This window comes from Heteronotia binoei, chromosome 13 (assembly GCF_032191835.1).
Source record: "Heteronotia binoei isolate CCM8104 ecotype False Entrance Well chromosome 13, APGP_CSIRO_Hbin_v1, whole genome shotgun sequence".
Lineage (NCBI taxonomy): Eukaryota > Metazoa > Chordata > Lepidosauria > Squamata > Gekkonidae > Heteronotia > Heteronotia binoei.
The window spans coordinates 62798556-62813008 of record NC_083235.1 but is presented as its reverse complement, the minus strand read 5'-3'; the positions used below and the strand labels follow the sequence as shown (position 1 = coordinate 62813008).

The window sequence follows — 14453 nt, the reverse complement described above, 5'->3', positions numbered from 1 at the left end:
TTCTTAATCAGGCCTGAGAGCCAGTTTGGTGTATTGAGAGCCAGTTTGGTGTAGTGGTTAAGCGTGTGGACTCTTATCTGGGAGCACCAGGTTTGATTCCCCACTCCTCCACTTGCACTTGCTGGAATGGCCTTGGGTCAGCCATAGCTCTGGCAGAGGTTGTCCTTGAAAGGGCAGCTGCTGTGAGAGCCCTCTCAGCCCCACCCACCTCACAGGGTGTCTGTTGCGGGGAGGAAGGTAAAGGAGATTGTGAGCCGCTCTGAGACTCTGAAATTTGGACTGGAGGGCGGGATATAAATCCAATATCTTCTTCTTATAACACCTGGCTTTTAACACCTCTGCAGCCCATTTCCTGGTGCCTTTGATGCGAAATGTTGGATAGAACTCAGGTCATGCTCTCATTCTTACAGGTTCAGTCAGAATCAGTTAGAAGTGATACTGCGGGACTTAAAAAGAATGAAATCTTAGTACCCCTTCAGGACCAACAGCTTACAAAAGAAAGTCCCAGCCAATCCCAGCAAGGCCAGTTGTCATCACCTGGTACACATAGTTCCCTACAAGATGTTTGGCAGATTCTTGAGATGGGATCAGACCCTTCCATTCTCAGCCCACAGAGCAACAATGACCAAGGTAAGTATGATATGGAAAGAGGTTATGATTTAATTTTGCTGTCAGAATCAGGTATTATAGCAGTTTCACTACATATTGCTTCCAGTATGCTTTGAAATGCCCCTTCCCTACTTGTGAAGTCATCAACCATGTTTCTGTTCCTTGGTTACTACTTTGAAATTGAGTGGGGATTACATATGCCATTAATCACTGTGTGTAGATACTACTGTTCACTGCTTACCTGTGTTCAGTAGTATCCCCTGCAGTAGTTCAGGGCTCCCTGAAGTTTTTCATTAAGACACCCGCTAACAGCAGACAATTTTTTCCTAAAAGACTGTTCATCCACCACCATTTATCCTTTCCTATAATCCAGGGGTGGCCAACGGTAGCTCTCCAGATGTTTTTTGCCTACAACTCCCATCAGCCCCAGCCAGCATGGCAAATGGCTGGGGCTGCTGGAAGTTGTAGGCAAAAAAACATCTGGAGAGCTACCGTTGGCCACCCCTGCTATAATCTAAGAACATAAGAGAAGCCATGTTGGATCAGGCCAATGGCCCATCCAGTCCAACACTCTGTGTCACACAGTGGCCAAAAAAAACAGGTGCCATCAGGAGGTCCACCAGTGGGGCAGACAGGTTAAAACGGATAAAAGGAAGTACTTCTTCACCCAAAGGGTGATTAACATGTGGAATTCACTGCCACAGGAGGTGGTGGCGGCCACAAGTATAGCCACCTTCAAGAGGGGTTTAGATAAAACTATGGAGCACAGGTCCAGCAGTGGCTATTAGCCACAGTGTGTGTGTATATATAATTTTTTTTTGCCACTGTGTGACACAGAGTGTTGGGCTGGATGGGCCGTTGGCCTGATCCAACATGGCTTCTCTTATGTTCTTATGGGGCCAGGACACTAGAATCCCTCCCACTGTTGCCCCTACCAAGCACCAAGAATACACTTGCCCCAGAGAACTCCATCTATACCTTGTGGCTAATAGCCACTGATGGACCTCTGCTCCATATATTTATCTAGTTCCCTCTTGAAGCTGTCTATGCTCAACATAAAAGCCAAGATCAACATAGGCATCTTACTTGACTTATTTACTCCATGTATATTCCACCTTTCTCCTCCATGGAGACCCAAAGCAGCTTACATTCTTCTCCCCGTGGGGGGCGGAGCGTCGCTGGTGCATGGCAGACGCGTTTTGAAGAGGCTCCTGAGCTTCCCCCCTTATGTCTAATAATTAACGACACCAGACTTTACAGTTGAAGTCCTCCTGATGGGACAGCAAACAAAAAACAGAAAGAGATCATCTTCCAAAGGTGGAAAATCGGTTGCTGACTTCTTTAAAGCAGATAACTCTGAAAAGGTTAGTCTCCCCCGTACTAGATCGGTTTCAAACATGGCCGCTAGCAATCCTCCCTCCCCGAGATTGAGCCAGGAAGACGAAGAAGCGCCTCTATGTAAGAGGGACCTAGATGGCCTGAAGGCTGATATCCATCGTTTCTTCACAGAATCGATGGAAAATTTTCTTAAACCTATTCAGTCCCGTGTGCAGGAACTCTCGGAGGAGCTGTCAGTAACAGCCAAACTGGCTGAGCAATCAGCGGAGGCCGCCATGGGGCTCAAAGAGGACATTAAAGCTATGAAAAAATATGAGTCCTTGCTGGAAAACAGAATTGCGCTGCTGGAAAACCGTTATAGAGCAGCTAACCTCAAATTTCGAGGCATAGAGGAGGGGGAGGAAAAAGGCACAGATCTACCCATTTTCATAAATAAATGGCTGACAAAGGCCTTAAAAATGGAGGAGGGGCCTTCCATCGCAATAGCAAAGGCCCATAGACTTGGTGTAATGGTGGCTGCAAAACGCGGGAGACCACGAGACATCTTAGTGAGTTTTGTTTTCCCAAAAACAAGAGACATGATTCTGAGAGAGGTGAGGCTGAATGGGGCACTTCTCTTTAAAGGAAAAAAAGTGTTGGCTCTACTTGATTTACCCCCTGAAGCCCTGATGAAGCGAAGGAGACTCAAGCCCTTTGTTGCAAAGCTGCACTCAGCAAATGTACGCTTTAGATGGAGTCCGTCGTCGGACATTTTAGTTTTCAAAAATGGCGCGATGCCCAAAGCTTACAACGTTGAAACTGGGAAAGAACTAATGAACTCCTTAGCACTAAAACTGTCTCCTGCTGAAGAAGAAGCCCTATCAAATGAGGAAGACTCTGGAGAAAATGCATCAAACGAAATATAACTGACTTAAATTGTACTTTTGTTATAAAATAGCATCAGCAGTCTTTATTTGTTTTTGGCGCCATTTCCGTTAATGTTTGATTTAGGAGAGACGGTACTTTGGCGCCCTTTGAAACAGCGCGTTCGGCGGCTCAGCACTCATTTTTTTGAATATTTAGTTACATGGTGCCTAATCGGTATCTTAGTATAATAGTGGCAGGAGTGCCAGTGATATGTTTGGGCATAAGTAAGAAAGATGTAATATTCCTTACTGGAGTAACTATAGTGGAGTGCTATGAAGGAGTTTTTTATGTATGGTATTTTTTGATTGCCTGACTGTTTTGGGTCTGAAGTCTGTTTAATTAAAATAGTATTTTGTGAGTGATGTTTTGTGAGAGATGTGCGCGTGGGTGAATTGGTAACTGAGGCTGTTAGGGGGGCGGAAGTGAGAAGGTGTGACTGGCAGGATGGTGTTTATATGTGGTATAAGGTGAGGGAGGGAGTGTAGGATGAGAATGCGTGTACTGAATGAAATGAATAAGTGTGTAGTTGAGTGAGTGAGGGAATTCTTTATGTTAAAATAACTAATGAAATATCTGGGGTGGGATGCTATTAATGAATTGCTCTTTATATCTAGACACTGAGAGGGAAATCTGCTAAGCATATACTGGGTGGAGTTTGAGTGAATGACTGTGGTTATGTGTGGCTGGTTTTTATCCTGATGATTGCACTCTATAAAATATTCTTTTTAAAGCATTCTTCTCCCCTCCACTATCCTCACAATGACCTGCCACCTTCTGTGGCAGTGAATTCCACATGTTAAGCACTCTTTGGGTGAAGAAGTACTTCCTTTTATGCATTCTAACCTGACTGCTCAGCAATTTCATTAAGTGCCCATGAGCTCCCGTATTGTGAGAAAGGGAGAAAAGCGCTTCTTTCTCTGCCTTCTCTATCCCATGCATAATCTTGTAAACCTCTTTCATGTCACTCCTTCAGTCATCATTTCCCCAAGCTAAAGCCCCACCTGCATGTGCTGTGTGGTTCATTCGTAGCTCGTATGGAATAACAGTGAGGCCCAACAGGTCTGGCCACTGCTGCATGTCAACTGACTTTGTACCATAGAGGAAACCCCAGCATCCTCTGCAGGGGTTTATAGAGGCTCATCAACATAAAAGCCATGATCAGAACACAGGCATCTTATTTGATTTATTTACTCCATTTATACGCCATGGAGACCCCAAGTGGCTTACATTCTTCTCCCTTCCACTGTTTTATCCTCACAACGACCCTGTGAGGTAGGTTAGGTGGAGATTATGGTGACTGGTCCAAGGTCACTCAGTGACCTACCATGACAGATTGGCAATTTGAACCTCAGTCTCCCAGACCCTAGTCCAGCACTCTAACCACTACACCACACTGACATCTGAGTCCATTTTCCCTCTTCATAAGGTTCCTTGCTAAAAATGTTTTGCCCAAAACAAGCTTCCCTTTATTCCTTGGGAACAGAGTAGATTAATGAACTAACCATTTTTCTCTCCAGCATTAGATTAAAAATTTGCCTCTCTTTTTAACTTTGCCTCTGCAGACAAAGTTAAATGTAATATGAATTTACCAGATAACTTAATAACCTCTCAGACTATGATTTGTTAGGTTATATTTGCTAAGGGTTTTGAAAATAGAAAATGTGTTATTACTCTTTTCATGAATTGACAAGTGGTTAACAGCATTGATGTACACTGGCACATGCATGAGATGTATGGGGTTGCATGTGTGCTAGTAGCAATCATTTGTCACGTCTTTAGAATTTGTTCATGATCTCAAGCATAGCAGACATATTACAGGTCAAGAACCTATTGATAAAGCAAGAACTGTGTTTGCACATGCAGATGTCACAGCAACTTTCCTAATGTTTCATGCTCTTGACTGGCAGCTTTACAAGGACACAGGTTTCCTAATCTTGGACTGGAAACTTTCACCACAAAATAGGGTCGTCACTGCTGCAGATGTTCAAAGTCCAGTAGGAACAAAAATTGCTGCTTTTAATAGTGAAGATATAGTAAAGGTATTCTGTTTTGGCATGAGATGTGGAGATTGATTATAAGAAAAATTACTTCAGGAGCTTTTCATTAATCACACTCTGGAGCCAAAATATGTAAAATTTCCAACAATTTTGAAACCATGGCCGGGGTGGGGGGGAGCTTTTCATTAATCACACTCTGGAGCCTAAAGATGTAAAATTTCCAACAATTTTGAAACCATGGCCGGGGTGGGGGTGGGGGGAGCATTTTTCTTGATTTTTTCCCCAAGGTGGGGGGAGATTATATGCATTACTTACATTCTTATGTAGCCTAAACTTATTATTATGGCTTTAACAGCATAAAATACATCGTTTATAACTTGGTTAGCGCATATTTATGAAATTTATATATGTAAATTCCAGTTTTCTATGTAAGTTGCTCTCTCTATTGTTCCCTTACCATATATATCTTGGTTTTGCCATGTGAAAAATAGGAGAGAAAAGCTGAGAACAGAAAGCCCAAATACTGCTGTAAACAAAAAATAAGTATTATTTGGGCAGAAACAGACTCATACAGTCATAGTTCAGTCATATGCTCACATACGTGGTTATCACGGTAATTTTAAAACACAGAAAACATATAACTCTTCAGTAGTGTGTTATATACATAAACTTTATATCTAATTCTGATTGTGCTGATCAACAAATCTACATAATGGGGGTTTGTATAGATAGGATTTTTGAAAAGTAAAATGGGGCAGGCAGAGGAGAAGGCAAACAATGGTGGCAGTGATCAGGAGATGGAAGAAGCTCGGAGCTCGAGGAAGCAGTCGTCAGCAGCTCTGGGAGAAGGAGGAAAAGGCTGCCTCCACCACAACTGGTAGGGTAGCCATTGAGAGGGGTAAAGAAGCTGGGCAATGGCCGGGGAAAAATGGGCAGCCTCAGGCAAGGAAAGCACCACAGTCCACCACTACTGCAGGGGTGGTTAGGCAGATGTACAAAGCAGTGGCAATAGCAGTGAGGAAATGAAGAAAGAAGGAAACAGTGTTGATGACTTGAGAATAGCAACAGGGCATGCTTTCTACTCCAAACTTCACCACCCTCCTGCTACTGTCAGCTAGACGACTAGGCATCTGGACTTGGAGAAGAAAGGCTAGCTGACCGAAAATTATCTGGCTAGCAGTAGCTAGGAGAGGGAGGTTTGGAGAAGAAACCATGTCTGATGCTCTTTCTGCTCCATCTGTCACTGCAACCACCAGCCAACTGACTGGGGACTGGATGAAAAAACACATACTGCAAGCCTTCTGTTCCAAGCCCACTTCTTGCAACATCTGGCTGGGGGTGAGGGCTTATCACGACAGTGATTACAGGGATTGCTAGTAGGGATGGGGAGAATGGGATATCCGCACACCGTCCCTGGACTGCTGCTTGCGGCATAATAATTGTGGACAAAATTATTCATGTTTAAACAATAGATGGATCTTTGAAACTTATGTTATAATTACAAGAAACCCAGGAATCGTCGTCATCTAATGTTGTCGATTGTCCTACACAAAGATCTTCACGGTACACATACGGAACAAGTAAAAACTTTTACCCATTCCAAACGAGAAAATATTGTCCGTTTTTCCAATTGAACAAAATGCAGCTCCTTGCCACCCAAGGAAACAAAGGTAGCTGCAGGCAGCAACCATTTTGCCCCCCTCTGAGGTAGGAGGAGGCAGCAGTGCAGGGATGCTCAACATCATGGTGTTGTGATGTGGGGCAGAGTTGGAAGGGATTTAAGGATGGCTCCAGCCCTGTACTTCCTCTTTGGTTGCATGCTCGTCTGGAAGTCAGATCTCTGCGGGTTGGCATGAAACAACTAGGCCATGGGAGCCCCAGCTAGCTGGTGATGTGGTGGCCCATGTGGCAATCGGAGGCAGCAGTGGCCTGCACTATGACCTAGAGAGGGTGGCAAGCAGGCCATGGGTGAAAGGGTCCTGCTTGTCTTGGCTGAGGTTTGGGCACGGGGGCAGTTCTGCAGAAGGGAGGAGTGCACAGGGCCAATCAAGGCCTTTCTGTTGGGGCTGAGCAGCAGTTGGGTACATGTGGAGTCTGCCAGTTCAAGGGTGTGGGTTCCCATAGCACACAAGGAGGGCCTTGCTTGGAGGGTTTGGCAGGCCTGGGCCTCAGCAAGGTGGTAGGCATGACTTCCGTGGTGGGCCAGTAAAGGGGGCTTGGCCTTTAATGTATTGGGGCTTGGAGGGGCCTGATGGGTTCACTTGGCCCACTAGGGGGGGCTGGTAGGCCAGGCATCCCAGGGGTGGGTTAGGGCAGAAGTTGAGGCCTTAAGGGCAGTGAGCCTTCGGGGGCCCAGGCCTATTGTGGGCTGTAGACTGCATGACATGGGATCAAAGAAAAGACAGGAGCAGTGAGGGCTGCCCCGAAGTGGATGGTACTTGCCCTTTCCTTGGATAAGGAGGGGGAAAGTACAAGGCTATCAGGACATTTTGGAGAGGCTAGTGGCATTGTGACATTGGGGGGGGGGGCTTCCAAAGTGACTTGTGAGGGTCAGCAGACTAGGCAGGCCATCAATAAGAAATTTCAGGAAAGGTGTTAGACTGTTTGTCTGCATTAGAGGGCAGGTGTGGCAAAGTGTTGGGGATTAGAGGAGCTTCCCCAGTCATGGCGCATCATATGGATGGGTCAAGCCAAGAAGAGGCAATGCAGGGGCAGCCGCTGGAGGTGAACTTGATGGTTTCAGAGGAGGTTCCAGCCAGTGAGGAGGATAAGCAAGACCAGCCATACTTCAATGGGCCTGCGTGGCCTTGCAGACCCTGGGGTCAGCCTGCTGCATCTGGATCCCCAGCCACCTGACAACCACATGATAACAGAGATGCCCATGCCTGTATTGCACAGTGGTTGGGGATGGAGGGGCGGGTCAGCTAGTGCCTCAGGTGGGTTGGGGGAGTGTCTCATTGTTGCCACACGCACCCACAGATGCAGGGGGCTCCCTGGGGTGGTTGGAGGTACCCCTGCTCATGAGAGATGGGATATGGCATGGTCCCCGTGAAGGCCTTGCTGTTCAGGGATCAGGCGATGCCTTCGGGGGAATCATCTTTCCCCAGAGATGTGTGATAGGCTATGCAGAAGGGAGCATGTGGACGTCTTCAACCTCTTATTTAAGGAGCTTGAGAAGTAAGATAAGGAGGACATGGAGGAGAGGGACAAGGAAAGGCTGAAGAGGATGTGGGCCAATTGGTTGCACAGGTTCTTGATTTATGCCGGTGTGGTAGTCTGGTCCCTGCTATGGCAGGCATCATCTTTGTTCCAATATTTGGACATAGTATATCGGAGGTGTTTCGATTTTGTGGGCCTGCTGTGCTTCAAAATCTACGGGACTGCCTCTCCCGATATGTGCCCCAGAGATCTCTATGATCCAATACACAACATCTGCTCACTGTCCCTGGCCCAAAGGACGTCCAACTTGCCTCAACCAGAGCCAGAGCTTTTTCAGTCTTGGCTCTGGCCTGGTGGAATCAGCTCCCTTTAGAGATCCGGGCCCTAAGTGAATTGTTACCTTTCCATAGGGCCTGCAAGACAGAGCTATTCTGTCAGGCCTTTGGTTGAAGCAGCAGGCATCCTGCTCCATCGGCTGGCCCTTTACTATAGAACTATCTCTTTGTGATATGAATTTTACTCTATCTACTGTTTTAGTCTCTCAGTTTATATAACTTGCCCAACTGAGCTGCTATTTATAACATACGTGATCTATCAAATTGTCTTGTTACACTGATTTGGATTTAACTGTTGTTTTATATTATTTTTAGAATGTTGTGATCCACCCTGGGAAAAGGTGGAATAGAAATTGCCTAAATGAACAAATAAATATGATAAGGAATTCTGTATGCAGGCAGCCGTGAATCCCTCCTTACACTGGGATCAGATTCACCTTCAATTGTGGACGTAGGTCATGTTGCTGGCAAAGCCCACTAGCGGTGATCGGTCCAATAGTGGGTACCTTGTTCACAAGCCGTCCGGTAGTGAACACACGTGTGCCCAGGTGGGGTAGGTTGTTCAACAGTGCTTGCTTTGCTGGGAGTTTAGCTTCCCAAGGGGTGTGTGGTCAGAGTGCAGGTTTTGTCACAAATGCCCCCTGTGGGAGGGTTTTATGCATTCACATGGCATATGGCAGGACAAAACTCTGAATGTGGGGTCCAAGGAGCAAGCTGGGGGTAAGCAGCCTGGCAGTGGGGGCACCAACTACCCAACTAGTAGAGGGACCCAGCCCAGTTAAGCTGAAGGAACTTGAGCATTTGCTGTGGTGCTGTCCTACTCAGGATGACCATGCTTTCTTGTTGGAAGGAGGCCTTATCAGGCTGACAATCTGTGATTGGTCACGGGGTTAGAGCAGGTAGTCGGGGCAAAGACTGAAAAGGAGTTCATGTATTTCCTCTGGTGGTCATGCCTAAGAAGGCCCCTTGGAAGTATCTCCTTGGTGAATGATGCAATACCTGTGCACTTGTGTTCAGTCTGTTGCACGTTGTTTGGTGAAGCTGTGTACACCATGCAGCGCTGTGGCATGGGGGCGGACATGGCTAAGTGCAACATCAAGTCTGCATTCCGCCTTTTCCCTGTTCACCCTTTTGACTTCAAGTTGTTGGGGTTTGCATTTGAATGACATTTTTATATGGACAGGGCCCTGCCTATGGGATGTTCTGTTTGGTGTATGGCATTTGAATGTTTTTGTTCCTTCCTCAAGTGGACCCTAAGCTACTGGATAGGGTTGGCCAATATGGTGCATTATCTAGATGATTTTTTGTCTGTAGGTCCATGGGGCACTGGGCAGTGTTTGAGGCCGTTGGGTGGTTTTGTTAGTTTAGCTGTGGAACTGGGGGTCCCACTGGCCCATGAGAAAACAAAGGAGCCGGGAACCATATTGACCTTTTTGTGAGTGGAACTGGATACATGTCGGCAGTCTTCTATGTTGCCTGTGGAAAATGTTGAGGACCTGTAGGCTTAGATTTCGTCCTTCAAAGGGAAGAAGAATGCTATTTTAGTGGAAATGCAGCAGTTGTTGGGCCACCTCAACTTTGTCAGTAAGGTGGTGGCACCTGGCAGGGTGTTCCTCAGAAGGTTATGTGATGCCGTGATTGGGCTTTGGCTCCCACATCATAAGGTAAGCATTACTAGTAGCGCGAGGGAGGATTTACAGGTATGGGAGGAGTTTCTGGGTTAGTTCAATGAGGTTTTCTTCCCGAGGAATGACATGCAAATGGAGACAGAGTTGCAGGAGATGTCTGACGCAGCTGGATCCCAGGGCTTTGGGGTGTACTTTCACAGTCAGTGGCGCGTGGAAGATTGGCTGGATAAATGGACTGAGGCAGGAATTATGAGGGACCTGATATTGATTTTTTTCCCATTGTAGTTGCGGTGTGGTTGTCATTTAAGGAGATGGCTAATCATATTGTACACTTTTGGTGCGGTAATTCAGCTGTGGTTCAGGTGATTAACTTCCTTACATCCAGCTTACCAAGGATGATGGCGCTGGTATGGGCTTTTACACTGTCGTGCCTTCATTTTAGCATACTTTTCATAGCTAAGCATGTGCCAGGAGTTAGTAACAGGGTTGATGATGTTTTGTCTTGTAAACAGATGGGGAGGTTCTGGCAGCTGGTGTGCCCGAGATTGCTCCCCAGCCTATCTGGCCTCCAGAGTTGAGGTGGCTTGGAGAGCCAAGGCTGAAAAGGTGATAGAATTGGCCTTGGATACTAGCACCAGGAAGGCCAAGGCTGTGTGGGTCAGCAGTTTGACTTCTCCCGGTGGCATCATGTAGGTGTTAAACAGCATGGGGGATAAGATCAAACCCTGCAGAACTCCATAGGCCAACAGCTATGGGGCAGAGTAGGAGTCCCTAGCATCACTTTCTGAGACCAGTCTCTCGGATAGGACTCACACCACCTTAATATGGTGCCTGTTAATCCCAGTGCTAAGAGTTGACCCAGTAGAATGCTATGATCAACAGTATTGAAGAGGTACATTTTCAAACACTCTTGAAACAAAAGGAAGGATCCAAGCGGGCAGGCGTGTTGGTCTGAAGTAGTTGAACAAAGCAGGAGTCAAGTTGTACCTTTAAGCCCAACCAATTTTTATTTAGAACATAAGCTTTCGTGTGCTCTTAAGCACACTTCATCAGACGAGGAATCCAGCACAGTAAGCAAAGCCATACATAGCTGAGCAGAGCCATACATAGCTGATAGGCAGTGGCCCAGAATGCAACATGGTACAACAACAGGAGACATTGTTTTGTATGTTTGATGTTAAATGTTTATTACTGTAATTTGTTTTCTAGAATGTAGTTTGCCCTGAACCTTCAAGATTAACAACCCACATAAATTAAACTTTAGACAGGAATTTTCAGTTCAGCTAGGATGTCTTAAAAAGTCTCATTTGCAGAAATTATAGGAAAAATTGAATATTATTGGACAAACAGCAGATTTTACTTTAAAAAATGATTTTGCAGTAATAGCTAATTATCCAAGCAGCCTGGGGCTCAGTAAAAGATTAAGGCAGAAATTCTGTTCTTCAGGGAGTTAGATGCACATTAAAAAGTGTCAAAGGGCATAGAAATAGGGGATAGTCAAAACCGCAATAGCTGTTCTGCTGTAATATTTAAATCTGGATGTTGAAACTGAAGAGCCACTTTTATTGTAATCCAGTAGGCTTGTCTGAAATCATGCTCTTATTGGGTTATATGTTATCTTTTGCTCTTGCCTATGACACAAAATTTCAACACTTTTTTCCATTATGTGGGTAAAGAGCCAGACAATTGAGAGGACTGGGTAGAATATTAACCAGCACAGAGATGTAAACTCTCTTCTGGCTCTAGGCACAGTAGGAACTGCAATTTTTGATCTGTGTTATGCAAAGCTTTTCATTTTCCAAGTGTTTTATAAATATTAACTTTAGTTCAGTTTGATTTTCTGTACTTGACGATCCCTAGAGTCAAAATTAAAGCTGTTATATGGAGGAGGGGATGATTTTCATTATGGAAACAGTGGTCACAGTTGGACTGGGTTACGCTGTCACATAGGTTTTATCCTTTTGGGAAATGCAGTGTGTAGAATCAAAATTTCCATCCATTCAAAACCAGTGTTTAGTGAAGGTTCAAATTTCTGTTTTTTAAAAAATTGTACATTAAGTCTTCAAGCTGATTATATATGAAACAGCTTCTGAAGTGCGAATAAATTAACCAAAATTCATTTCAGGGTCTTATTTGTTTTCTGCCATATAAGTAAAACTTAAATAGAGGGGTAGGGACTGTGGTTCAGTGGTATAGCATCATGCTTGGCATGTAGAAGGTACTAGATTCAATCCCTGGCATCTCCCATTGAAAGGACCAGGTAGTAGGTGATGTGGAAACCTCTACCTGGGACCCTGGAGAGCTGCTGCCCATCTGAGTAGACAGTATTGACCTTGATGGACCAACCAATGGTCTGATTCATTATGAGGCAGCTTCATCTGTTCATGTGATATATATGAAAAAGTGATTCCCAAGCAGATGTTGTAAGCAATAATACTTTGAGAGTGAGTGGTTTGTATGAAGAATAAAATAATGCTTTAGTGTATATGTCATTTCATTTCATCTACTCAATTTATACCCCGCCCTACCTCCAAAATGGGGCTTATGGCAGTTTACATAATATGTTATTTACAACTTTACACAATCTGTTAAAATAATCTTTACAACAAACTAGTTCAGAATTATTGGCATTAGATGGCCAAAGCTTCCCAAGCAGATGTTGTAAGCAATAATACTTTGAGAGTGAGTGGTTTGTATGAAGAATAAAATAATGCTTTAGTGTATATGTCATTTCATTTCATCTACTCAATTTATACCCCGCCCTACCCCCAAAATGGGGCTTATGGCAGTTTACATAATATGCTATTTACAGCTTTACACAATCTGTTAAAATAATCTTTACAACAAACTAGTTCAGAATTATTGGCATTAGATGGCCAAAGCTTCCCAAGGCCATCTATAAACTAGTGAGTTCAAAGCAAAGAAGAGACTTGGAACTAGGATTTGCTACAGGTGTTGTGGTGATTGTAGTATGCAATGCTAAGCAATTCTCTGCTTTTTTTACAATGAAGTGACAAATCTCAAAGGGAGTCCCCTTAATAAAAGGTTTGTTATTCAGTGAGTTACATGACTTAACAAAAACCTGCACCTTTTAGTTTCCTTGAAAAATAAGTGAGGCAAAGACTATTTTTGTTCCATCAGATCACAGATTGTACTATGACACTGAAGATTTATCTTTAGAAGTATTCAGCACCACTACACTACAGGCAAACATGATGTAAAAATTGTCTTCCCTTTGATTGCAGAGGAATACCAAGGTCTCCATGGAGCTGAAAAACCTGAAGAAAAAGCCAGCATGTATTTAGAGAGAGCACCAGCTGCTGCCTTGACCATCACAGGAAATAAGTTTAATGCCCATCCAAAACGAAAACCAAACAAACCGTCATATAACCAACCACGAAAGCATCATACCTCTCAGTGGACAACCAGAATTCGAAATTACAATGTAAAGGATTGAACTTTTCATCTGATGCAATAAATGTTTCATTAATTAAGATACCAAGTGGGAATATTGGAACACTTTATCAGACATGATATTGCATGTTAATTTACCTTTCCCTTCAGCTGGAGCTGGTAAAGACATAGAATTGCATCTGAAGATGCCCTTTCGCCCATGGAAGGTGCTTTTCACTAACTCAAATATTTATAGTTTGCAGTGTGTGCAAGGAACTGTGAGAATGGGGCGGGGGACAAGAGATAAATAAAGAGCCAGGATGTCAAACTGGTCACAAATTCGTTGCATTAACAACTTCCCTGTATGAGCATAAGGCAGAAACTTAGCATATGTTACTGACAAAAGGGAGGAAGGAATGGCTTATGACCACAGGGAATATGGTTTGCTCTTACTGGACTGACTGTTTATTCAACACACACGCCAGCCCCATAAGCCATTTGGACTGTTTCTTGGAGACCTCCCATATTCTGAGGAGGAGAGTTCTCACTCTGACCTGCTCCAGCTAGCCTTACAGCCAGCCCAGAAAGTTATGGAGCCAATGGCCAAACCCACTGTAGAAAAAATTACCAGGTACAACATGCCCTTTGCTAAACCATCCTGTCCTCAGGCTGCCCACATGAAACGCAGTTCCATTTTTTAAACTATTTGAGTGTGAATGCTTGTGCTTCACATACAATATTTTTCTAAACAGTAGTAATGTGGAATTAATAAATCTGATCTGCTTCGCAAATATAGACACTTGTTCATCGTTTAAGAATAAGAACAAAAAGGAAACAATACAATGTAGATAGATCCAAGAGGGCAGCCGTGTTGGTCTGAAGCAGCTGAACAAAGCAGGAGTTAAGTGGCACCTTTAAGACCAATCAAGTTTTATTGAGAACATAAGCTTTCGTGTGCTCTCTAAGCACACTTCATCAGACGAGAGGGGGTCAGGTATTGTGGGTTGAAATACATGCAGTTTGTTGTTTAAGAGTGCAGACTGGCTGTGGTCACATGATACAACAGTTTGGCTTGGCCATGTGGTCTG

General features: G+C 44.4%; 1 protein-coding gene across 2 annotated transcripts in view; it reads left to right on the top strand.

Annotated features, from left to right (window-relative positions):
• The window catches only part of CCDC57 (coiled-coil domain containing 57), an 87342-nt gene extending 73876 nt beyond the window's left edge, over window positions 1–13466 (top strand). For both annotated transcript variants that reach the window (XM_060253057.1, XM_060253059.1), the window contains exons 16-17: window positions 411–630; window positions 13218–13466. In XM_060253057.1, coding sequence (XP_060109040.1) covers window positions 411–630; window positions 13218–13429 — 432 coding nt within the window. In that variant the 3' untranslated portion in view covers window positions 13430–13466. The remainder of the gene's footprint in view (window positions 1–410; window positions 631–13217) is intronic.
• The last annotated feature ends 987 nt before the right edge of the window (window positions 13467–14453 follow it).